Source organism: Xyrauchen texanus, chromosome 21 (genome assembly GCF_025860055.1).
Source record: "Xyrauchen texanus isolate HMW12.3.18 chromosome 21, RBS_HiC_50CHRs, whole genome shotgun sequence".
Classification (NCBI taxonomy): domain Eukaryota; kingdom Metazoa; phylum Chordata; class Actinopteri; order Cypriniformes; family Catostomidae; genus Xyrauchen; species Xyrauchen texanus.
In genome coordinates this window covers 28,691,732-28,717,645 of record NC_068296.1, presented here as the reverse complement: position 1 = coordinate 28,717,645, position 25,914 = coordinate 28,691,732, and the positions used below count along the sequence as shown (strand labels likewise).

General features: G+C 37.8%; 1 protein-coding gene across 3 annotated transcripts in view; it reads right to left on the bottom strand.

Annotated features, from left to right (window-relative positions):
* srgap1a (SLIT-ROBO Rho GTPase activating protein 1a) overlaps window positions 1-25,914 on the bottom strand; it is a 153,584-nt gene that overhangs the window by 44,359 nt on the left and 83,311 nt on the right. For 2 of the 3 annotated variants that reach the window (XM_052152262.1, XM_052152265.1), the window contains exons 8-15: window positions 25,074-25,175; window positions 14,163-14,360; window positions 13,881-13,965; window positions 12,129-12,156; window positions 10,404-10,506; window positions 4,445-4,505; window positions 3,637-3,714; window positions 442-576 (exon numbers count right to left, since the gene is read on the bottom strand). In XM_052152262.1, coding sequence (XP_052008222.1) covers window positions 442-576; window positions 3,637-3,714; window positions 4,445-4,505; window positions 10,404-10,506; window positions 12,129-12,156; window positions 13,881-13,965; window positions 14,163-14,360; window positions 25,074-25,175 — 790 coding nt within the window. Of the gene's footprint in view, window positions 1-441; window positions 577-3,636; window positions 3,715-4,444; window positions 4,506-6,292; window positions 6,327-10,403; window positions 10,507-12,128; window positions 12,157-13,880; window positions 13,966-14,162; window positions 14,361-25,073; window positions 25,176-25,914 lie in introns of all 3 variants that reach the window. The other variant, XM_052152266.1, reaches the window with a different exon arrangement.

Sequence of the window (25,914 nt, the reverse complement as noted above, 5' to 3'; positions counted from 1 at the left end):
TTATAAATTAATATCCTTAACACTGACTATTCGGGGGGCTTGGGTAGCTCAGCAAGTAAAGATCCTGACAACCACACCTGGAGTCGCAAATTCGAATCCAGGGCGTGCTGAGTGACTCCAGTCAGGCTTCCTAAGCAACAAATTGGCTCGGTTGCTAGTGAGGGTAGAGACACATGGGTTAACCTCCTCGTGGTCACCATAATGTGGTTCTCGCTCTCGGTGGGTCACGTGGAGAGCTGTGCATGGATGCCACGTAGAATAGCGTGAAGCCTCCACATGCACTAGGTCTCCGCGGTAACACTGACAATTCTACTAGTCGTTCAAACAACCGATCGACTATTTGATTATGAAAATTGGTAGTTTTGCACATCCCTAGAACATACATTCATATTATTCATTCTTTAGGAAAAAAAAAGAAAAAGAAAAGAAAAAGCCACTTACTGACACAGGAGATAAGATCATTGAATCTCTCCTTTGGAAACAGAGAATTCTCCAGACCACGAAAGTAGAGTTTCAAAACCCCAGCCACAGAGTTTATATCATGGTTATTCTCTTCGTCTGTCAGGGGATCATTACCTAAGGGACATTTCATATATCTTTAAATGTCACTGCTCGGTTGGATTGTTCACATTAATATTTATTCATTTAGTAGACACAGGCAATTTATCATAAAGGAGCCAACCATTTTATCAACATGGCAATATCAAACGTTTATAATCTAATGGAATGAATAACCCTGAATAAAAAAAAACTTTAATGATTACAGTAACTCTGAAGTAATGTAAATATGTAAATGTATACTTTTTGTGCCACTAGTGGCACCAAACAAAGATTACTGTTTCCAAAAGTTTTTTGGGAGTTCAATTTACAAATGGTTCCAATATACTTTGTATAAAGTCAAAAAAGGAACGGATGTGAAATAATTTCGGACAAAATCTATAAGGTAAAACTGTGCCTAAATGTGCCTAAAGATTTGTGAAAGCGTAAATCAAATTGAAAGCGTAAAAATAAATTGCATGCACACAGAAATTGTTTTAAAGGTGTAAATCAAGTTGCAAGCGTAAGAAACAAATATTAGCAATACTTCAATGCTTTGCATAAGTGTAACTCACGTGTTATGAATCTGTAATTTCATATTAAAACAAAGTCAATTTGGTGTGCATTCTTCTGACTTTCTTTTTTTCCACACTTACGGCATTGTTTTTGCACCTAAACATGGCCAAAAATCTCTCCTCTCTTCAATATTAAACTGAACTATTAATACATACACGTTCTTTTATTGCGAATGTTAAGTTGAGCTGACAGCATTTATTGAGATATATATATATATATATATATATATATATATATATATATATATATATATATATATATATATATATATATATATACTATATATATATATATATATATATATATATATATATATACACACGAGGGAAGACGGAACAGTGTATATCGGATTATTATTTCTGGAAAATATTTATGCCACAAACACAAATCATTTACACGTTTGCAGAAGTTTATATTACACATACAGACTGATTCTACACAGTCCATCTATTTTGCTGTTCATGACACCCTTTCTTCGCTTGCATGTTGCTGATTGCAGGTTTGCGATGTTTTTGCAAAAACAGTGTCATGAATTAGTATTGCTAATATTTTTTTCTTACACTTGCATCTTGATTTACACCTTTACAAAACATTGTGTGCATGCAATGTATTTTTACGCTTGCAATTTGATTTATGCTTTCATAAATCTTACTCGGTGCATGTACATTTTTCTATCATGCTTGTAACTTAATTTACGCTTTTACAAATCATACTCTGCATGCAAATTGTTTAGGCACTATAACTTCATAACAATCTGGCAAAAAAGGTTTTTTTGCATTCGTTTTGGTGGTTCATAAACTGCTTGCCTGGGCAAACTTTTGGCTGCTATACATCTTACTGCTATTGGTAGGTGTGACTTATATGTGTCTGGGCAGCAGTGAAGCACCACCCCTCACCTGTCAATAAACCGCTTTAAAAGGAAATAACCGTATGATAAGAACATTTTAAAAAGCGGATACATACACAATGACAGCTTCATGGATCTTCTTTAGTGTGTCTATTATCAACACATACAGTTGAAGTCAGAAGTTTACATTCACTTAGGTTGAAGTCATTAAAACACATTTTTTAACCATTCCACAGATTTCATATTAGCAAACTATAGTTCTAGCAAGTCGTTTAGGATATCTGCTTTGTGCATGACACAAGTCATTTATCTAAGAATTGTTTACAGACAGATTGGTTCACTTTTAATTGACTGTATCAATTCTAGTGGGTCAGAAGTTTACATACACATAGTTAACTTTTCCATTAAGCAGCTTGGACAATTCCAGAAAATGATGTCAAGTCTTTAGAAAATCAGCCGATTAGCTTCTGATAGGAGGTGTACTGAATTGGAGGTATACCTGTGGATGTATTTTAAGGCCTACCTTCAAACTCAGTTTGCAAGTGCACATGAAGACAAAAATCGTTTTGGAGAAATGTCTTCTGGTCTGATGAAACAAAATGGCCATAATGACAATCATTATGTTTGGAGGAAAAATGGTGAGGCTTGCAAGCCGAAGAACACCATCCCAACCATGAAGCATCATGATGTTTGAGTGATTAGCTGCAGGAGGGACTGGTGCACTTCACAAAATATATGGCATCATGAGGAAGGAAAATGATGTGGCTATATTGAAGCAACATCTCAAGACATCAGCCAGGAGGTTAAAGTTCAGTCACAAATGGGTCTTCCAAATGGACAATGACCCCAAGCATACCTCAAAAGTTGTGGCAAAATGGCTTAAGGACAACAAAGTCCAGGTACTGGAGTGGTCATCACAAAGCCCTGAACTCAAAAAATGTGTGGGCAGAACTGAAAAAGCGTATGCGAGCAAGGAGGCCTACAAACCTGACTCCGTTACACCAGTTCTGTCTGGAGGAATGGGCCAAAATTCAAGCAACTTATTGTGAGAAGCTTGTGGAAGGCTACCCAAAACAAACAAATAAAAAGTGTACATAAACTTCTGACCCACTGGGAATATGATGAAAGTAATAAAAGCTGAAATATATCATCCTCTAACATTATTCTGACATTTCCTACTCTTAAAATGTAGTGACCTAACTGACCTAAGACAGGGAATGTGCTCTACAGTTAAATGTCAGGAATTGTGAAAAACTGACTTCAACTGTATTACAAGCACGAACACTTGAAGCTCCTTTAATCCAGGTAATCCACTATTTATTTATTTATAATTTGATGCCATATCAGCAGCAATGGATATATTCAAAAATAACAGTGTTTCAATTTAAACATTGTTTACAATAATTTAACAATTTTGTCTTAAAAACAATCAATATACAAAAATATACATATATAACAATTTATTTCACGCTTTCTTTGACTTTTCTGACTTTGTTTCGCTTTATTATCATGCAGTATAAATATGCACTGATATAGTGATTGATGTATGTCATCATGAAACAGAGACCCTCCCCTCCAAATCCGAACACAAGTGGTCAAAGGAGATGCATTTAAGTGACCAGGATCATCTGAAACGCATTGTAATATCAAGTGGACATGTGGCATTACACACCCACCTCTCTCAAACGAGTTCTTGATATCGTTGACTTCAACTTGAGATCCAGAAACTCTGAAAATCCCTTGATGTTGAAGACCTAAAGAGAAATTGAAAATTAGTTTGTCATCACAATTCACCAATTCAAATGACTTGACTTTGATAAGTTTTAAATAATATATGCAGAGTCTCACTCATATGTCCGTCCATTTAAAGCTGCTGGAAATAAAGGATGATCCATAGCAACTACTTTCAATTCCCCAACTCAAAAGCTGAGCTTTAGAATTTTTCCCTTTTTCTAATTAAAGATATTGAATGAAGAAAAGAGTCTGCAATCAACTTCTACAAAAACATCCGTCAGGCTGGATTAGCTTTTAATGGAAAGCCTGGCTACGGGTCAGAACAGATTAATTTAAAACTTCTCTACAGTTCCAGTAAGACGACCACACAGAGAGATCATTCAGTGCTTATAATAGACACGCAAAATCTACAATCATCTTCGCACAGTTTACACAGGAGCCGAATATGATAAAGAACTCTTTGGACTGAATGACCTCTGGCATTGGCTGGGAGGCACACTGAACTGAAAATAGAGCTAAAGCAAGTCTCTGCATGGCTTAGGCTGGAATGGGGCGGATTCGGCAGGGCACAAAAAACAGGACCGGCCCTGACTCCAATGTAATAAAAAGGTAGCTTTTAACTTGGAGAAGTTGAGAAGAGTTTTATGCCAAATATATAAATATTAGCTTCCTCTTTGGCTTATTCTGGTGCTATAATGACAATGGTGGACTATTCTACAAAGTTTAGGTATTATTGGTGATGTAACTTACCATATAGATTAATAAATCGAATACAACTCTCAACAATTCTTGGTATTGCTTGTCCAGAGTCCTTAAAAAACAAAGAATGTGGACATAACATTAGTACAAACAATCTATGCTCTAAACTATTAATATCTGATAAACATTTATACAATTATTGAAAATATACCACACAAATATAGCATGCGCAGAGTTCCCACTCCTTTTGCCAAATTCATTTCCATGACTTTTCCAGTACTTTGTGATCAATGGATAAGGATTTTCTAAATCATTTTATGGAGATTTTACAAAGAAATATTTTAGAAATGATGACAACTCAAAAAATTCACTTAAGAAATATTCATATTTTAAATATTTTTTTTTTATCAACTTCCATGACTTTTCCAGGTCTGAATATCTAAATGTGAAAATTCCCCGATATTTTCAGGTTTTCCATGAGAATGGGAACCCTGCATGTACCAGTGTCAGAGATGGGAGAGTAATTCTTCTTGGCAAACCCTTACAAAGCCCATTGGTTTTTAGTTTTAAACCTTGCTATTTAAAAGTGAATGCAAATAAAATCAAATGATCTTCTACCCAATCATGCTCCAGTCAAAGTTCTTATAGAGACAGGAAATTAAATGACAACTTAAATCTATGTGTCAACATGGTTCTTGAACATGAATGGACCTAATGCCAAGTGTGGAAAAATAAATGCTGGCTGCTGCTGAACACAGATTCTGAACATGGCAGACATGCTTTTGATAATCCAGCTATGTGAATCCTACGTTCAAGCTGCCTGTTGTTAGCAGTTAGAGCTGTTTGTTTTGTGTTTGGCAGCACTCTATCTTACATGCCTTTAAAAATGCTGTTATCTGCTTCTAACTGAGGGAATGTGCCAAGCCATAGCTCTGTGCCAGTGCCAGGAACAGAGGCAGATCTCGCAGGGGCTATATTTCCCAGCTATGCTCCATGCAATATGGTGCATACAAAATGTTCTGCCCTGAAAGTGTTTAAATATTGATATGTCTCAAATTCTTAAAAAATATCACTGGCTACTACAACTCTGGTCTATGCTTGAATCAAAAAGGATTTGTGTACAAATTTGTAGCAGAATACATAACAAAATAAGGCACTGTGCTGCAATTCAGTTTTACTTTATGGCAAGGCATTATTTGTGTTCCATTTATGTCCTTATATTTGTATTTTCTTTCCTTATAAATAATTTGTATCCATATGTAATTAGCAGTTTCTTAATTTCTCACTTATTTTAATCATTTATAGCTATATTTATAGTAAATACTATTTAAAGTATTTAAATAATATTCTATACATATTTTATAAACCATATTTTAATAAAAACATTTTAAAGTATTTTTTTACTCTGAATTACCAGTGTATGAAAGGTACTATATGAGTAATTGCATGTGGATTGCCTTACATTTAAATGACATATTCAGAATAAAACTATTTCTATGGTGGGTATCTTGGTCTGGGATGTACAAGAAGGACATGCTCTCATCTATGACACTTACATGGGTACATCCTGTGGGTCTTAAAGTCTGAGATTTGACTAATGAAAATGCTTATTTTTAGCATTTTTCTAATACAAACTTTTCATTACCAACTATGTATTTTATCAGCATAACAACGAGTGGCATTCATTTCTTAAGAATTTAGTATGCCACCCTTATGCTGTTTATTGGTTTAAATAAAATAAAAAATAAAAAACTGATTTTCAATGTGGACTCAGACTTTGGGACACCAATTTACATGGTTTAGAACTCCTTAATAAGCAAAGGTGATTGGAAGTCGGTCTGCAGGAAGCTTAGACAAATGTGCAGCAAGCCATTCAGAACAAGCCGACTGTTTCTGTACCTGATGCCTTGTGTGAGAGTTCCGTCGTCCGCGGCTATGAGAATGGGACAGCAGAAAGAGAGAGAGTACAGCAAGAGAGCAATAGAGCGGGGGAAAACACAGAAGAAAGAAAGAGGCGATCCCCAGGTTATTTGGTCCCAGCACTAAAGCCACCAAAAACAGCCTACAACATCATTATTAGTCTTCCAATGACACCATTAGCTCCAGCCTCACAGAGAGAAAGAGAGGGTGGGTGTTTGTGCTGACAGCATTGTATCCTTTCATCCCATACATTTCTCACACATACACTGTGCATTTTAAGTCTCTGCATCTAAAATTTGAGTATGCATGTTTAAAGCAATAGTACACCAAAAATCCCTCATGTCATCTCAAAACCGTTCCGAACCCATATTTTTGGTGTGGAAAACAATCGGAGAATGTTTTTTAACAATTTTTAAGCAGCTTTAAATTGACTTGCAACGACACTTCATAGTGACCACTGCACTCAAGCTAAAGAGGGCCAACAACACCCCAAAAAAGCACTAAAAGTCTAAATAATTTGTGTACTATGCACTGATGAGACAAAACATTATGACCACCTGCCTAAAATGATGTTGGTCATCTACGTGCTGCCAAAACAGCACTGACTTGCAGAGGCATGGACAATACAAGACCCCTTAAGGTGTCGTGGTATCTGACATCAAGACATTAGCAGCAGACCCTTCAAGTCCTGTAAGTTGCGAGGTGGAGCCGCCGTGGATCAGACTTGTTGGTCCAGCACATCCCACAGATGCTCAAACGAATTGAGATCTGGGATTTAGAGGCCAGAGCAAAACCTTGAACCATTCATCATGTTCCCCAAACCATTCCCGAACAATGTGTGCAGAGTGTCAGGGCACATTATCATGCTGAAAGAGGCCACTGACATCAGGGAATACCATTGCCATGAAGGGGTGTACCTGGTCTGCAACGATGTTTAGGTAGGTGGCATGTGTCAAATTGACATCCACATGAATGGCCAGACCTAGGGTTTCCCAGCAGAACATTGCCCAGAGCATCACTCTCCCTCCATCGTCTTCCCACAGTGCATAACAGCACACGCATACATGGGCATCCACGTGATGTAAAAGAAAACGATATTAACCGGACCAGACAACCTTCCTCCACTGTTCCAAGGTCCAGTTCAGATGCTCGCGTGCCCATTTTAGGCGCTTTCGATGGTGGACAGGGGTCATCCTGGGCACTCTAACTGGTGTGTGGCTACGCAGACCATACGCAGCAGGGTGCGATGCACTGTGTGTTGTGCCACAGGTGGTGTTCTTTGGGCTTTGGGCACCCTGTCGCCGGTTTGTGGTTTGTCCCTCACTAGACCTCTGTCGGTAGGTACTCACCACTGCTGACCAGGAGCACCCCACAAGCCTTGCCATTTCAGAAATGCTCTGATCCAGTCATCTGGCCATAAAAATTTGGCCCTTGTCAAAGTTGCTCAGGTCTTTACTCCTGCCTATCTCTCCTGCATTCAACACTGACTATGAGAACGGATTGTTCGCTTACTGTCTAATCCACCCAGACCTTGACATGTGGCCTTGTTAGATGATCAACGTTATTTGCGTCAACTGGGAGTGGTCATAATGTTTTGGCTCATCGTGTATTCCAACTTTTCTGAAGGCATACAATAGCTTTGCATAACGAAAAAACCTGAATAAAGTCACTGAATCATTATTCACTGATAATCTTGCCCTCCACCAATGCTTGCATGTTTGAGTCCAGAATTTGAAATGGTAAGTCACCTTCTTGAAAAAACTTGGAATATAGTGCACAATTCATATGGATTATTTTTATAACAGTTTTATGGTGTTTTTTTTATTTTTATTTTTGAAACTTGTCAGCCCCTGGTCACGATGAACTGCACATGTATGACAAAGGCTGCATAACAATTCGGTAAAACTTTACAATGAGGTTGTATTTGTTAACCATTTAAAACAATAGTTAAAAAGAACTCGCAGAGAACAATACTTTTACAGCACTTGGTTAATGTTAATTTCAACATATACCAGTACATATTTTTAATTAAAGGGGTCATGACATGCCTTTTTAATTATTTTAATATGTTCCTTTAGGTTGACTTCTAATATTATTTATTTTTTTAAATGTCGGTGCCAACAGAATAGCCTCTCAGAATAGCTACTCTTCTCACCACAATTGTATAGAGTGGTTATCTGAGTTACCATAGACTTTGTCAGTTCAAACCATTCTGGCCATTCTCTGTTGACCTCTCTCATCAACAAGGCTGTTGTGGTGTGTGCCGGCATCATTCTATGTAAATTCTAGAGACTGTTGTGTGTGAAAATCCCAGGAGATCAGCAGTTACAGAAATACTCAAAACAGCCCATCAGGCACCAACAATTATCCATGCACTTATCTAATCAGCCAATCATGTGGCAGCAGTGCAGTATATAAAATCCTACAGAAACGTGTCAGGAGCTTCAGTTAATGTTCAAATCAACCATTAGAATGAGGAAAAATGTGATCTTAATAATTTGGACGATGGCATGACTGTTAGTGCCAGATGGGCTGGTTTGAGTATTTCGGTAACTGCAGATCTCCTGGGATTTTCCCGCACAACAGTCTATAAAATTTCCTCAGAATGGTGCCAAAAACAAAAAACACCCAGTGAGCAGCAGTTCTGCAGATGGAAACACCTTGTTGATGAGAGAGGTCAACAGAGAATGGCCAGACTGGTTTGAACTGACAAAGTCTATGGTAACTCAGATAACCGCACGATAACAATTGTGGTGAGAATATCTTAGAATGCTATTCTGAGATGCGGGTTGGCACTGTTCACTGTTTGGCACTGGCACAATATTAATCAGGTGGTTTTAATGTTGTGGCTGATCGTTGTATAGTTGAGAAGATACGCAAGTTTGCATTCCCCTTTTGTCTCATCACTGTTTACACCCCTTTCATAATTTATACAAATATAAGAGATACATTTTTTTGTTTAGTACTACCCTTCAGAATCTACATAAGCAGATATTTACATTAAGCAGAGTATGCATATAGTATAGTGTGTTGCCTTCTTGAGCATTAATGAATGTTTGCACCTTGTGTAATAGCACAACTAATAACAAAAATAACAAAAACAAAAAGAGTGAAAAGGACCTCGAGACACACTGGTTGTACACGCTCTAAAGATGTATTCCCAAGATGAAATCTAATGAAACTGCATATGAACAACCAACCAACATATGCAAATAACCCGACTGTCAACAATGGCAACTAGATTTTAAATCGTTGTCACAATCAATTATTTTTGGTTGCATTTGCAACAAATTTTGTCACAATCTGGAGCCCTAGAAATGATTAAAGGCAGATTAAGCGTTGATGTGTTGTTGTGGAGGTGGTCAGATGCAAATGTCTACTACAGTTTGACATCACAATGTGGAGGAAGAAAAGAATGAGTTGTTTTGACAGCTTGGTTACAACAAATGCTCTTTTTGCAGTGAGGAGAAAGGTTTGAGTTCTGAAACTTGCAGTATGTTTTTATACTCTTCTATGTAAAAAGATCAAGGAAAATTTGATTCTTTTATGTCATGGCCCCTTTAAAAGTTGTGTACGTTAACATTAGTTAATGTATTATGATCATGAACAATCAATGATCAATAGCATTTTCATAAATTTACATCAACCACGATTAATAAAAGCTACAAAAAAGTATTGTTCATTGTCAGTTAATAATACCTAATGCATTTACTAATGTTAATGAATAGAACATTTTTGTACATAATTGTAACCAACAATTCTTGAAAAATATTCTACTTTTGTGTGACAATAAAAATAACAGCATATGATATTGAAAAGACTAGAGTGATTAAATGAAACAGGACTTTCATTTTTGGGGTAGAATTTCTTTAAGAAGCTTTCAAGCTGCCCAGAAGCAACTGTGTGAATGTTGATGCCTGAAGCGCACATTATCTCCATCAACACACACTCCCCCATGTTTCTGCTCTGTTTAAAAATGTTCCCCAGCCATAATGATCAGTCAAGTAGAAGCAAGTAGCTGTGGATCATAAAGGCTTCAAGAGGCGGTGTTCAGAACAGGTAGTAGTACAGCACCCACTGCTCTAAGTACCTTAACAAATGACTCCAAATTGCCATTAAACAGCTTAACGTTAAATACAGAGCGTGGCCTGGACCTGTGAGTGCCAAACGGTTTAGGAGGAAGACTGGGTGGCCTATAAAGAGAGGTTAACATGTTTAATCTTGAAAATCCGATGCTCTGTCACTCCCTGTAAAAAGCCTACTACGAGTAATTCTTCGATGACCAAACTTAACAGAGAACCTTCAAAGACATATTCCCTATAAAAGTAAGAATGTGCTTTGTGAATTTTTAAAAGCTGTTTTTACTACTATATAATAAATTCAAAAGCATTGCAAGTGAAGCCGACAGCTTGCTTAAATGGACAGACCAAACCAGTCTTTCATTTTCTGAATAAAAAGTGTGCTTTCAAAACTTGCCAAAGAGCTAGGGTGTTCTGGGTGGTTTCCAGGGCATTGCCATGTGTTTTCTAGGTGATAGGTCAAAAGAGACCACTGCCAATATGATATTATGGTCCCTAGATATGGCTTGGGTCTTTTTGTGCCATTTTATCATCAGCCAGGTAAAAAAATGTATGTCCGATTGCTTAGAAATGTTATACCACATCGTCTTCAACAAGCAAGATCATGATTTGATATTGGTAGCACAAGGGGTGCAGGACAAGTTATGCACCAAAGTCTAATATTTAGGTTAAGGGTATTTTAAAATTACCTAATCACAAGAACAAGCATTGGTAATAGTGATGCTTGCCTTAGCAAGCACTACTGACGTGTAAATATCCCATACATTATACGTGTTTGCAACTTTGGAAGGACAGGATAGCGTGCTGCACATGTGATTTCAGGTTATTTGGGGTAAGTAGTAATCTCCTATCGTGCTTAGCTCAGTGATCTGCACATGCCAATGTCCTGTTCATAAACTTCACTTCCACCGCACATCAAAGGCCATGGAAATGCCACGTCTGCTGGAAACAGCAGGCGATGGGTTGTGAGAGATATCAAGGCACGAAATCTTTTGGTTAGGAATGGGTGTGTTGGTTGCTGGTATTCAAAAAAGAGTAACTAAATCTTTGGCAAATTTTGATATAAAAATTCAGCCCTTGATTTCTGATAAAACAGATTCAATGTTACAAACAACTAGCTCTGCTAGTTGTCAAAACATGCTTGCAACAGCTTAGCATTAAAAACACTATCCTCCAAGTTCCATTATTTCTTTGTCTCACGTAAATGACAGTTCAATTCATTCCAAAACCTAATGTTTTAGCACCACTCTTCAGTCAAAAATAATCTAAATACAGCAAAAATGTCCCTTCCTCAGTAGGGAAGTGCCTTTTCATTTGCTTACAAATTGTGCCCAGTAGGCTTCCTATGTCTCTGAGTGAAGTCAGATCTAAAGGGAGCTATTGGAGCAATGCATTGTGGAGAGGAGCCCTGGGGAACAGAGTCATATGATGAATTATGGTGGTGAAGAGTCATAAGCATCTGTTCTACGGTTTCTATCTCTCATACATCTCTCTTATCTTTTTAACTTTCAGGTCTCCTTTCTCATAAGTACTGGGCTTCAATGCATCAGTTAATTGTAGTCAAGTGTTTAAAAAAAAAAAAAAGGATCTAGAGCCAGATAAATTACAGAAAAAGTACTGTAAATTTGCATTGTCAAATTTTATGCCACAGTCTTGCAATCTTTGAGAAACAGCTAGCCATAATGCAATATTTCATGACAAGACAAAACCTTGAATATGGTAGAGAAGGATTTTACCTTGTGGTTGCGTACTCAGGCCGGTAACCTGCGAGCAAGAGAGAGAGAGAGAGAGAGAGAGAGAGAGAGAGAGAGAGAGAGAGAGAGAGAGAATGAAAGGACCGTTCTTTAGAGTCCCTGGGGAAGGTTTTGTTTATGCTTGGTAAAGCACATGCAGCCAGCCATCTGTCTAGAACTGGACATCCACACATTCACACCTTTAGGACATTATTTGGTTTTGTAGAAAAACATCACATTTCCAAACTGCTGCAATCACAGCTGAAAAGTTTTAGCTACAAGTACCTTGTTAATCTATAAAATCACTGAAATAACAATCCTGCAAGCAGCCTAGTGCCTACAATCTTTAAAAGACACAGGCTATGGTTGACTTTAAGGAAAGAGAAGTGAACATGGTTTCTGACAGCTTTGTCGAGCCCACCCACACAGCACCCAGCTCAGTAGCCCCTGACAGTCAAGTCTGCTGTGTTCACAAAAGAAAACTGAAATGCCCCAGGCACCAAAATATGGAAGGGCACTGTGTTCAGGGGGTGCTGAGCTTATGAGGTGATGAAGAGGGATTACAAGCTTTCTGCTATAACAATTAATATATACAGTTACGAGGTCCAGTGATGTTTAAAGGGCAACAAAAATAAAGTAGCTGGTCTAAAAATGTTCCAGCTGTTTTTAGAAAGATATAGTAGACAGTGACTGGAAAATATCAGGACAAGACCAAACCCGAACCTGCATCACCCACATGAGCACCTCAGCTCAACATGTCAGGAGCATGTGCCATTGCTCCAACAATCTTATTTTCTTTAACTGAAATATTTTCCTAGTTATTGGCCATGAGAATTTGGATCAAAATTGTAAATACAATAAACATAAATGCTAAAACATTACATCCACTATGGATGATTTTCTGGATTTCTCTTATTCAACTGGAATTTTTAAGTTCAATCAATTTATCTGAGCTTGTTTTAGTCCATTCTAATTGAATCACCAAGGATATTTAAGTTGAATTAACAAGCGCATTTGCCAAATCAACACAAAAACATATGTTTAATCAACTAAAATTAGTGTCACTTCACAGTTAACTTTCATTTATGGCAAAATCTTCAATACAGAGAAATGTAAATTACTTTGAATCTGAACACATGTTAGACAAAGAATATCACCCTAAATGTTGTCCCAACTAGCTTAACAAATTTGTCTAAACAAACTACTTAATACTGAACAATGTTGCTGATTTGCATGCATTGCAGTAGGAATATTTTTTGATGGTTTGTGTTAGTGTTATAGGCTTATTGTTTGCAGTTTGCAGACTTTATCTGTACTGTTGTTGTTTGTGTTATCACTGTTAGTTAATAGTTGTGTGGTGATTTTCAGAGCTCATCTTTTTACATAATGATGTTTGTTGATTGTCACTATTACTGAGGTATGTGTGTGTGTGTGTGTGTGTGTGTGTGTGTGTGTGTGTGTGTGTGTGTGTGTGTGTGTGTGTGTGTGTGTGTGTGTGTCAAGTGTTGAGGTCTATTTGGCTCCTTCACTAGTTATCACATACTGTATTTGCGTTGCAATTTGCTAATGCCTTAAATAGCAAAGATTTACCACAGAAAAATTAACTTTTTTAGGGCAACGAGTTTCCATAAAATATTTAAGTTCATTGAACTTGTCCGGGCTTAAAGTGATATAGTTCATGAAGTATATACAGTACATCTATCCATGCAGTACAAAGTTCTGATGTTAGTATGACCATACAAAGGCAAACGTTACCATCACCGATGGTCCTCTTCAGTAGATCATGCTTAGCCTGTAGCTTAGTGATGAGATTGCTGCCCTCCAGATACTCACGGAATTTCTGTGAGGAGGCATGATTGAGACCAGCATGAGACCAGAAGAACAAGACAGCGGGTGACTTAAGCACACTTGAGCTGAGCTGTTTTCTATCACAAACAACCATAAGTTGCAAACCTAACTCTAAAACAAGCCTTTGAAACATTTTTCTTTGAATATAGCATCCGATTAAAAATAAATCTTCATGACACATAAACTGACCATGAAATAGAACTGCTCTGTCTCCTGCTGGTTGGCACGTCTCTTGGCGATGCTTGGCTTGCTGAGGTAGGTTTCTGAGACTGTGGACTTGACTGATTCGGTCGAACGGCTATGATGGAAGCATTCTGACACGTCGTAGTCCTCGATGGTCACCATGTCCTGAATGGTAGTGAGAGTGGCTTCTGAGGTCTTCTTTATCTGAAATGGGACATGGTCGTGGTTTTGTAGGAATTCTGCATATTTTATATTTTAAAAAATCCAGATTACAGAGAGCACCCATCGAGAGGAAATCTGATACATAAAACCAGATATCAAGTTTCACATTTGTAGGGATTTACATACATAACTTTGCATAATGCCATACAGCTTAACTTTAAAATACTTCAGGAATACTGGGCTATCAGTTTAAGTACGATAAAAGGACAAAAAAAAAAAAAAGTTTTTCAAGAAAAACTTGCACACTGAGAAGAAAAAAAAAATCCACCCTGACCATCCCTACCTGACATGTGCACAGTGACTAATAGAAGGCCTTGGGCAAGACACCAGACCAAAGAAATCAATTTACATACATTGGAGAGGAAGATGGCTAGGGGGAACATAATTCATTTGAAAGCCTTGAGGATTAATTTCTGAAGCTTTTCAGAGCCAGACATGCAACATTATGATAAAAATTATAAATGTCCGGGACTGTGGCCCTATATCCCAGCACTATAAGCTTTGGAGTACAGAACTGACACAACTCTATGGGATACCAGATGATCTGGAGAACTATTATAAAAAATGACTCTTATCAGGGCTGTAATGTGTAATGTGTATAATGTCTTTTTCAGCATATCATGCAGAGTATAAATCTGTAACAAGTTATGTATGAATTAATTAATAATTAATTGGATGACCATTTCAATCAATCAATTGAGATTATAAATAATATAAAACATATAATATTAGCAGCATACAATAGTTTAACCACACAAAAGGAAAAAAGTTTGGTTTGAAGGAAAGAAAAACTATTCAGAAAGCTAGTGCAGTCGTTCAGTGGAAACAGTGGTTCACTTGCTGAATGAACCTGCTCATTGTGCAAAAAAACAGAGTTTGGAAAGAGAGCAGAGCTTATTCGGTTTGCGAAAATACTGTAATCACACACTCAAACAAACAGACGTTGTATGACTACCTCCATGATTTTTTAACGCCACATAAAACCTTGTCAGTTTCATCACACGCAGTGAGCTCATCTCTCTCATTGTCCCATAGGGTCAGACTGAATCATCCCTCAAATCAATGGAGCATGACATTCATGACAATGGAAACTAGTGGCTGCACCAGACCGTAGCTCTTCTACGACAGGATAGATCCAGGTCACTGTTGCACCTGTGACTCCACTGCCAGTTATGGAGATGGATACACTAAGAACTGATCACAGGTTCAAGATTGTCTCCAGCCTTTAATCTCACTGTGGTTTGGTTTTGGTGACAGTATTAACAGATGATTTGTCGGACCTGTCTGTTGGATGTGGTTTACTGGGAAGTTGTTCAATAACAAAAGCAGGTGGGAAGAGAAGGAAGGGAAATTGCTCAGTTTCAATCACATCAAAGCAGTCAAATGAAATGACTTGAAATGACAATGAGAGAGATTTGTCATTTTTTTAAAATAACACTAATTCTGCTTGAAGAGCCCAGGCCCTCCAGTGATTTTTTTATAAAGATCCAATTGAGTGTAAGGGTTACCGTCCAATTTCCCTGATCCAGCTAGGCGTTAAAATACTGTCAACAACTTTGGCTAACCGATTAAATAAAGTTATGACATCTCTTATACATATAGATCAGATGGGGTTTATTCTCGGCTGCAGCTCTTCTGATAACATTAGGCGTTTAATCAATATCATGTGGTCAGGGGCGAATTATCAGACTCTGGTCGCTGCCATCTCAGGCGTTTGATATGGTAGAGTGGGAATATCTTTTTAAGATTTTGGAAATGTTCGGGTTTGGGAATAAGTTTATTTGATGGATTAAGTTACTTTAAAGAAACCCGGTAGTGGCGGTACAAACAAATTGATTAATTTCAGATTATTTTACTCTAGATAGGGGCACCCGGCAGGTTACCCTCTTTCCCCATTATTGTTCTGTCTTGCCCTGGAACCGTTAGCAGCAGCGATAAGAAATGAAGATGATTTCCCATGGGTGATTGCGGGAGATGTGGTGCATTAACTTCTGCTTTACAAGATCTCCGATCTCACTAGTTCTATGCCTTACCTCAAAAGAATTATTCATTCCTATTACAAGTTCTCAGGATACAGAGCTAATTAGTCTAAATCTGAAGCTTTGGCTCTGACCACGTACTGCCCAGAAACAGCTTTTCAGCCAGGTGCCTTTCAGTGGCACAAACAGGACATTAAGTATTTGGGTATTTTATTCCCAGCAAATTTGGGTGATTTAGTTAGTTCACTTTGACCCTTCAATAAAAAGTTTTTCGAGCGATGTGGGCAGGTGGGCTTCTTTACATTTATCGATGATTGGGAAGGTTATTGTTATTAAAATGAATTGTATTCCAAATTGAACTACCTGCTACAGTCTCTCCCTATAGATGTCCCCCTCTCTTATTTCAAGCTATTTGATAGCATAGCGAAGTCCTTCATTTGGAATGGTAAACATCCCAGATTACATTTCAGTAAATTGCATAGGCCAATTGACAAATGTGGGCTAGGCCTACCCAAGATTTTGTTTTATCTTTATGCGTTCAATCTCAGACATTTGGTTCATTGGTCACTTCCACCTGAGAGAGCCCCTCCTTGGTTTTGTATTGAACAGGAATTTCTTGTCCCTATTTCGCTATTGCAAAGCCTTTCTATCAAACTAACCGAGAGTTAAGTTACACCCTGTTATCTCGCATTTGCAGTCGGTATGGACAAAAAAAAAGTGTCCAAATTCTTTCATTCGGACATTTATTTAAATGTTGCCTCGAGCATTGGCTGAACCCCAAATTATGTATTAAAAAGTTCCCTCTCTGCTAGAGTAGATTGTGAGGGGGGTTACTACACTCGTGACCTATATGATAGGAGAGTGTTGAGATCCTTTGAAAATTTGGTTCAACATTTTGGGATTCCTAGATCAGTTCCTCAGTATTTACAGTTGCGCCACCTGCTCTGTACTATTTTGGGAGTATTATACACCCCCCTAAAGCAGCAGACACTTTGGGAGGGGTGAGTCCTACTTCATTTCAGGAGTGGTTCTCGGAGATGAAGAGGGTGGTGGCCTTTTCATTTAGAAGACTGGAGAAATTAGACCTGGAGGCTCTCTGGGAGGGGCAATTAGAGAGAGGCGTAGTTGTCAATATGTGTGATTATTATTCTTTGAGTGTCTATAATCAATGTTACATAATACACAATATATATTATGTTGTTACATAATATATATTATGTATTATGTATAATATATATATATATATATATATATATATATATATATATATATATAGTGATGGTGGTGTAGTGGTCTAAGCACATAACTGGTAATCTGATAATCAGAAAGACGCTGGTTCGAGCCCCACAGCCACCACCATTGCGTCCTTGAGCAAGGCACTTAACTCCAGCTTGCTCCAGGGGGATTGTCCCTGTAATAAGTGCTCTGTAAGTCGATTTGGATAAAAGCGTCTGCCAAATGCATAAATGTAAATGTAAATGTAAATGTAAAAAAAATGGTTAAATCAGAAAAACAAAATGCAGGTGGGCATAGGGCTGCACAATTAATCGAAAAACTGACCTTAATTTACTTTCTTAATGCACATTCCTGATCTTATTTTGCACAATTAATCAATGCACATAACTCCAAGTAAAAAAAAATATTAAAAGTAGTAGGGCTGCACAATTAATGGAAAAAATAATTGCGATTACGATTACAGCTGCCACGATTATGTAATCGTGAAAACTGATGATTACAGCATTCAATTTAAGTCTGCTCCTGTTGCATCAATTGTTTGTATTTACAAAGTGTTTTTGCTGCGGTTGAGTATTCTAACCAATCACTAACATGTCAGTTAGCAATGAAACGGCAATGGCCAATCAGAGCCGCCTAGATTAGTCCTCCGTCCTATCTGTAATAACAACTAATGCCCAGATGCTTGTTCATGTTCTTGCTCTGTTTGCGCAGCACACAGAAATTAATACTGAAGAAACATCACCTGACACTTGCAAAGAAGATGTAGAACAAGAGCGAAAAGTGCTTTGTAAATATTTTGGATTCATTAAATATTGCACTGCTCGCTCTGAACATAGATGTTAACTACACTGCAAATGAGCAACATGACAAAACTAAAACGATCCCGTTCTAATCAAGGCAAAGGTGCGTTTTAAACAACTGAGTTGTTATGCTGATTAGACAGCTTTGTTTTTAATGAGAGCATTCGCAAGAGTGCAGAACATTGTGTGAAGCGTCACTGTGCTCGAAATGCAGATCTCAAACAGTGTAAACCTGCAGTGAGTGACAGCAGTCATTGTAATGGGAGAGTTTGTCACGTTGCTCGATTTCTGTTCAATTTATTACAAATGTAATAACAGTTTTGTTTTGTCATGTTAATAAGCGGGCCAATGTGAATTTGATAAAGTAAATAAAGTAATTCAGCTGAACTGTTCTAAGTGTGTTTTGGAAGTGTAGACAATATAAAGAATATGGCATGAACAGCATGTCAGGAATCATAGTCATTGTTATCATGTCTGCTCTAATAAGACCCATTTGCCACGCAGCTGGTATTGGTAGATTTAACATTTACACGAATCGCACAAACTCAGATCGCAAATGACTGTTTTTAATTTCCAAAGTGCAACCACGGAGGCCAAAAATTATCTAACATAAATGAGATCACCATGAAGATTTAACAGGATCATAAATCATACGATCAGTGAATCACAAAGCAGTATGAGTTTTTTGATGTGCCCCCCAGAGGTTTATCTATGGCAAAACAAACAGACACTTTCTACAGCCAACTGTGAAATGCCTTAGTAGGGTTTTAGTGTCTGATGTGAATAGATTATCCATTGGGGAAGTTCAGGAGGGAGGGAGAATAGAAGCGAGAGAAAGATAAAGGGAGAACAAGAAAAAGAGATAACACTGTCAATTCTCCACAGAGAAGCCCAAAATTATCATAATCTCTAGAGCAAACACTATTTACATTATTCAATTATGAGTTCTGGAGGAGAAATGTAAAATGGAGGGGAAAAAAAAAAAAGGATGAGAAAGGAAGTTTTCAAAGAAAGACTTATTTCTTTGTATGTGGTAAAGGTGTGTTTGAAGCCCAAGGCAAAGCCTATCAGGATGAGTGCTTTATAGCTGTTATTAGTCTAAAGCATAAAGTATTCATCAGTTAATTTCTATTGTCCTCTAATTCAGTGAAGGGTCAAGGAAACAGCTGCACAAAAAACTCGGGCTTTGGTTTGTACCAACACTATGTTCTGTATAATGTGATGCTCTTCAACAGACCTTGAGGCTGATGCCACTTGTTTGAAGCCATCTGGAAAAAACAGGAAGTGCCCTGACCTTATATACACTTACTGTGTGCTTCCTCTTATCCTGGCCTTATCCAGTCACTATAAACACTCATCATTTAGTATATGATTTTTATTCCAATTAACAAAGCACTGTACTAGTTTAAACCAATATATTCATCAGGGTAATTATTCAGGTGATATTTGGAGATTATCAGTATTGGCATACTGTCACGTTTTTGTGTGTTTTTGTTCATGTCTTTTATTTTGAAAACTAAGTTCCTTGTTCCTGTCATGTGATTTCCTGTTCCTGCCATGTTTTCATGTGGTTTCCTTGTCATGTTACTGTCATATGACCCTCTTGTTCCACTATGTTTATTAGTCCTGTCTCCTCATTGGTTTGTGTTCATGTGTCTTGTTATCAGTTCTGTAATGTAATTGGTTCATATGGATATTGCCTGGTTTTCTTGTTATTAGTTTGGTCTTGTTATTGGTATATGTTTCATTGTCTTGTTAACTTGTTTACCCAGTCTGTGTATTTATAGCCCTCATGTTCTTTAGTTCTTTGTCAAATATTGTTTTGGTGTAATTGTGTTCAGGTCAAGTCACGTCTAGTCTTATGTTTTGTTGGCACTGAATAATAAACTGCACTTGGGTTCTCACATTCATCTTATCATCGTCTTCGTCCTGTTCATGCTTGCTTTGCCCTGCCTGAACATTACAGAATACTCAACCCACCAGCATGAACCCAGCAGATTGCCTCTTACAGTTACGTCAGGGAAACCATTCCGTGGAGGAATATGTGGAAGACTTCTGCGCTCTGGCTAGCAAGGTGGATTTCAACGAGATCGCCCTCAAGTACATTTTCCATTTTGTGCTAAATGAGCCCATATGCTCCATGCTGCCTGGAGGCAGATATAGTTGGACTTTGTTAAAAAAATATTGACGTTGCTCTTCGAATGAGTGGCTCAGCCTTCACAGTGTAGGATGTGTCCCGCACAACTGTCCCAACCCTGTATGAAACTAGATATGGAGATGAGAAATGTAACAGGTATTCAAGCGTCTCTCTTAACCATGCAGCTGGTACGTTACACAAAGCATTTTTACTATTTCTGCCTTTCTTGTAAATAGGTCTCATTATTTATGACTAATGAAGGAGCTCCAAGATATGAAATTACAGATCGCTCCTACGTCACGCGCTTACAATGTTAACAGCTGATTATAAACATAGTTATAGTTTGATATAGTTATCGTGTCGCTAGCTTAAGGAGACTCTGTATAACACCATTTACATGATGAATTAACAGGTATAGAAAGGTTTATACATCTATAACATCTTAAGTTCAGGAACTACGTGACAAAGCGCTTCCTCACTGCACTCGCTTACACTTCTGACACTGCTGACATCTGCACGAGTGAGAGAGCGAGAGCCAGAGCCAGAGTGAATTTGCAAATTTTGGAATTACAGTTTAATACAAAAAAAGTTTAATGGGGCCTGGGTAGCTCAGCGAGTATTGATGCTGACTACCACCCCTGGAGTAACGAGTTCGAATCCAGGGTGTGCTGAGTGACTCCAGCCAGGTCTCCTAAGCAACCAAATTGGCCCAGTTGCTAGGGAGGGTAGAGTAACCTCCTCGTGGTCAGGATTAGTGGTTCTCACTCAATGGGGCACGTGGTAAGTTGTGCGTGGATCGTGGAGAGTAGCATGAGTATCCACATGCTGGGAGTCTCCGCAGTGTCATGTACAACGAGCCACATGATAAGATGCGTAGATTGATGTCTCAGAAGCAGAGGCAACTGAGACTTGTCCTCCATCAAACGGATGAAAATGTGTAACCGCGCCACCACAAGGACCTACTAAGTAGTGGGCAATCCAAATTGGGAGAAAAGGGGATAAAAAAAATATTTGTTAATCAGTATCTATTGGTTTACCAATTTGCAGCTGCACTGTAAAGTGAATAAAAGTGTGCAGGAATTTCCAGCATTATGATTGTGGAACTTGCAGGAATTATTGAAATGATGCACAATAACTGCAATACCCCCCCACCCCCTTGTCGTATACAGCAAGGCGAGCCAAATCAAAGGTAATCACGGGCCAACTTGCGAGCCCTGGTTTGGCCTAGAGTTTACTCTGAATGGTGCCAAAAACAAAAAAAAAACGTCCTGGGAGTGGCAATTATGCTGACAGAAATGCCTTGTTGATGAGAGAGGTCAACGGTGAATGGCCAGTCTGTTTTGAGCTGACAAAGGCTACGCTAACTCAGATAAGGACCACTTGCCTTGTGACAACAGTCCAGGCTGGTGGTGGTGGTGTAACAGTGTGGGCCCATTACTACCAAACAAACATAGCTTGAATGCCTCAGCCTATTTGCCTATTGTTGCTGACCATGTGAATTCCGTCATGGCTACAATTTACCTATCTTCTTGCATAATAATGAACCATGTCACTAAGCAAAAGTCATCTAAAACTGGTTTCATAAACATGACAATGAGTTCACTGTTCTTTAGTGGCCTTCCCAGTCACTGGATCTGAATCCAATAGAACACCTTTGGAGTGTGGTAGAACAGGAGATTCACAGCATGAATGTGCAGCAGACAAATCTGCACAAATAACGTGATGCAATGTCAACATGAGCCAGAATCTTGCAGAAATGTTTCCAACATCTTTTAAATTCCATGCTACAAAGAATTGAGGCTGTTCTGAGAGCAAAGGGAGGCTCTACCTAGTATTAGTATAGTGTTCCTAATAAAGTGCTCAGTGAGTGTACATCAATCACTGTCCGTGTGTTACTGCATGATATTAAAGCACCAAAAAGGTCACAAAAGACAAAGAAAGTGTGAAAAATCGGTGCGCTGTTTCTCCCAGATGCATCTGAAAATTAATCCAAGCACATAAGCACATGTGTCCCAGCATGTTGATATCAGACACACAGAAAAAAGTTCTGTGAAGTTTTCATGCTTGTGTATGTATCCACGATTTCAATTTTTTTTGATCAGATGGTTATTTCCTTTAAAAGCAGCTTGTAACTGGCAAAGTTGAAACGTTTAGGTAAGCGCAGCAGTTGATTGACATGTGAGGGGTGACGCTTCGCTGTTGTCCGGGAGGCATTCAGGATGGATAGCATTTCCACTTCAAATGCGATGTGGTCACATGCATTTTTGACTGCCTCCTTATGTGGTTTTTGATCTGATCACAAAACGTTTTAAGACCACATTTAGACCTGACCACATGTATTTAGTAATCGGATCACCAGAAACACATCTTAATACCAGGTATAAACAGGGTCAAATGACCTTCCTCCTTATGTTAGCTCCTAAATCTGGCTACCAAAAGCTTTGTCAAAGGATAATACAGAGGTTCTGTCTTCATATATTTTTGAGTGAAATTAAGAGGGAACACATTGTGCAAAATAAAGGTTTCAGACAGATTTCATCCTTTTGTGAACAAATTTTGATTTTGCATTAAAAAAACCATCATCTTATTTTTAGGACCATACAATTAGAATTTTTTTTTGCATTGTGACATTATTGTGACAATTCCCCCTATAACCCATTACCGTAATGCAGCAAAAAAAATAAAAAATAAAATCTATGATATATTATTTCAAGTATTTATGTCATTTTATACTGTATTGAGAATTTTAATTTGAGGGGGAAATTTACTTAAATGGCTTTTTCTGTATGCAAATACAATTTCTTACACTTTTGTTTTAATTCTGGGGTGAAATGTGACCTGCACAAGTTTTCGTAAGTTTCACCCAATATCACAACCTGCAGTATGAATGCATTGAGGTTTTGTCCTAACCTATATGACAACACAAGTTAAATCTGTGCTGTAGAAATACTATATAGTCTTTATCATGTGAACTTATTGACACAATCAGTACCATATTCTGTGTCTGTACATCAAAATAATCTCTGTCTCCACTCACAGCCCTCTATAAAAAGCTCAAAAGAATCTGCACACAGCAGTGAAATAACAGGAAGAAGATAAGAGAAGGGGACATGCAAGACACTCGTTCATCTATGATGGACACGATAACTGCGAGTGCTTTAAAGACTGATTCAAATGTTGCAGCCTTGGTGGAGACACAGATAATAAAAAGTGAAAGACACACACAGTCTGAGAGAAGAACAAAGGAAATGTTGATACTGAGAAAAACCTGTCTGTGCGTCGTTGTGGTTATCTGGAGGACAGCGAAAACTCTTCAGGGAGCTAAAAAAGTATTTCTTGTAAGTCTCCCACAGCCTCTTTTACGATCAGCTCTTGCCAACTCAATTAAGCAAACACACTGCAAAGCTGTCTCACACGAATGCAATGGGAAGTTATGGGATGTGTGTTCCTGGACTTGTCAAACTTATTTAACAAGATTCTCAAATTTAATTACGCACTTCAATGTGTTCATCGTCTCATAGAATTACTATTTAGCAAAAGCTTTTTATCCAAAGTGAATTGTACACTTTTCTGGGAAAGTCTTGGGGAACTTTGCGTTCAATTTCCAGGACACCTGGGATGTCTCCTTACGCCATTATTAGAATCATAGCGAATTATTAGAACACCCCTAAATGACGTGTAAAAACAAAACAAAATGTGGTTAAGTCTCTTAATATGTCAGATAGAATGTCTCTTCCTGTCTAAGTGGGCGATTCTGAGCCAGAATAAGCTGCAATGTGGATCAGACCTCATGACTCAAGTCAAACTTCTTGCTACATGTGAGCAAGGTTCCCTTACCTCAGAGGTTCTCAGTTCACATTCTCACATGTGTTGTCAGGGGCGCTCACTGAGCTGCGTTTATGTAAACAATGATGTTCTTTCTTATCGAATGGGTGAAGAGGAAAATTTCAGCGAACACTTACATTTCAGTCTGTTCTTCACACAACACTATTGAATGGCTTCGGTAGACTTGAAATATAGCGCACAAGTGATACGGACAACCTTTATGCATTTATGTGCTTTTGCAGCTTGACAGTCACAATCATGATCCTCTCATCCCTCAATATTGTGTTTTACGGATTAAAAAAGTCGTACTCGTTTGGATCGAGAAGGTTGAGTAAATGACAAATTGTATTTTATGTTAAGCTAATATATGTCCTGCAAGCATTATCACTTGTACACTCTATTTTTGGATGTTTGATAGATATATAAACCTAGTTAAAAGAAATTGTATTTATGTAACACAGAAAGTATACATAAAATAGCAGAACAATGTAGGTTTAGTGACAAAAAAATATTAAGATTATAAGAAGATTGTATTCAGTTTCTTATTTCAGAATTAATTTTTTTAAAGAGTTTAATTTTATAATATTTAAGAAAAATCTGTGAAAACCTAAATATTGCATTCAGTTTACATTGTATTTTTTTAATCAAACTTTTAATAAAATAAGTTCTAGTTTTAAAGGGGGTCATGAATCCAAAATATTAAGAACAACTGCCTTACCTCCTCACTCTCGATCTTAAGAGTTGCTAGCCGGGACTGCAGCTGCTGGAACCTCAGCAGGAGTTCAGCCTGCACAGGAGGTTGGGCCGTGATCTGGCACACCTGAAAAACAAGACAAGACTTCAAATTACAAGAGAGCTCTAACAGTCCTCCTCTGCAGATTTGTCAATACCTTTGAGACATTACACACATTTCCATGAAATACCATTTCAACCAATTTGACTTAAAAACATAATCGGACATATTACGAATGAAACAAGATATTTAACAAGACAAAAAATAAGGCAAAACTTGATTTTATATATTACAAATTGATTGGATCATGAAAAGTGGAGCAAGGAGGTTGGAGGGGAAGGGTTTGTTTTAGAGGCGGAGCAAGTTATTACTTTTTAGGGCTGCACGATTATACCAAAAATCATAATAGTGATTATTGCCCTTGATATTGTAATCATGATTATTAATGTCGATTAAAATATTAAATTACTGTGACATCACAAAGCAACGATGTGGTTCTTCAGAGTAGCAGATTTCAATGGTGGATATGAACTGCCCTCCAGTTTCTTTTAAGCATCTTTTAAGCATTATATTGTATTTTATTTTATATTGTATTGTAATAATGTTTGTTAAGGTAAGGCAAATAAAAAATATTTTAAATGGATATCTATGGTATAGAATAAATTAAATTATAAAAATGTTGTTTGCACGTACAGTAAATAATATGGCATATTCAATATTCAATCTTATTAACAGCCGATTTAAATCGACCGAGTTACTGTGTTCAGTAAGCCCTTTCATGGAGAGAAGGGACCATTCATCCTGTTAAATCTTCAATGGTGATCTC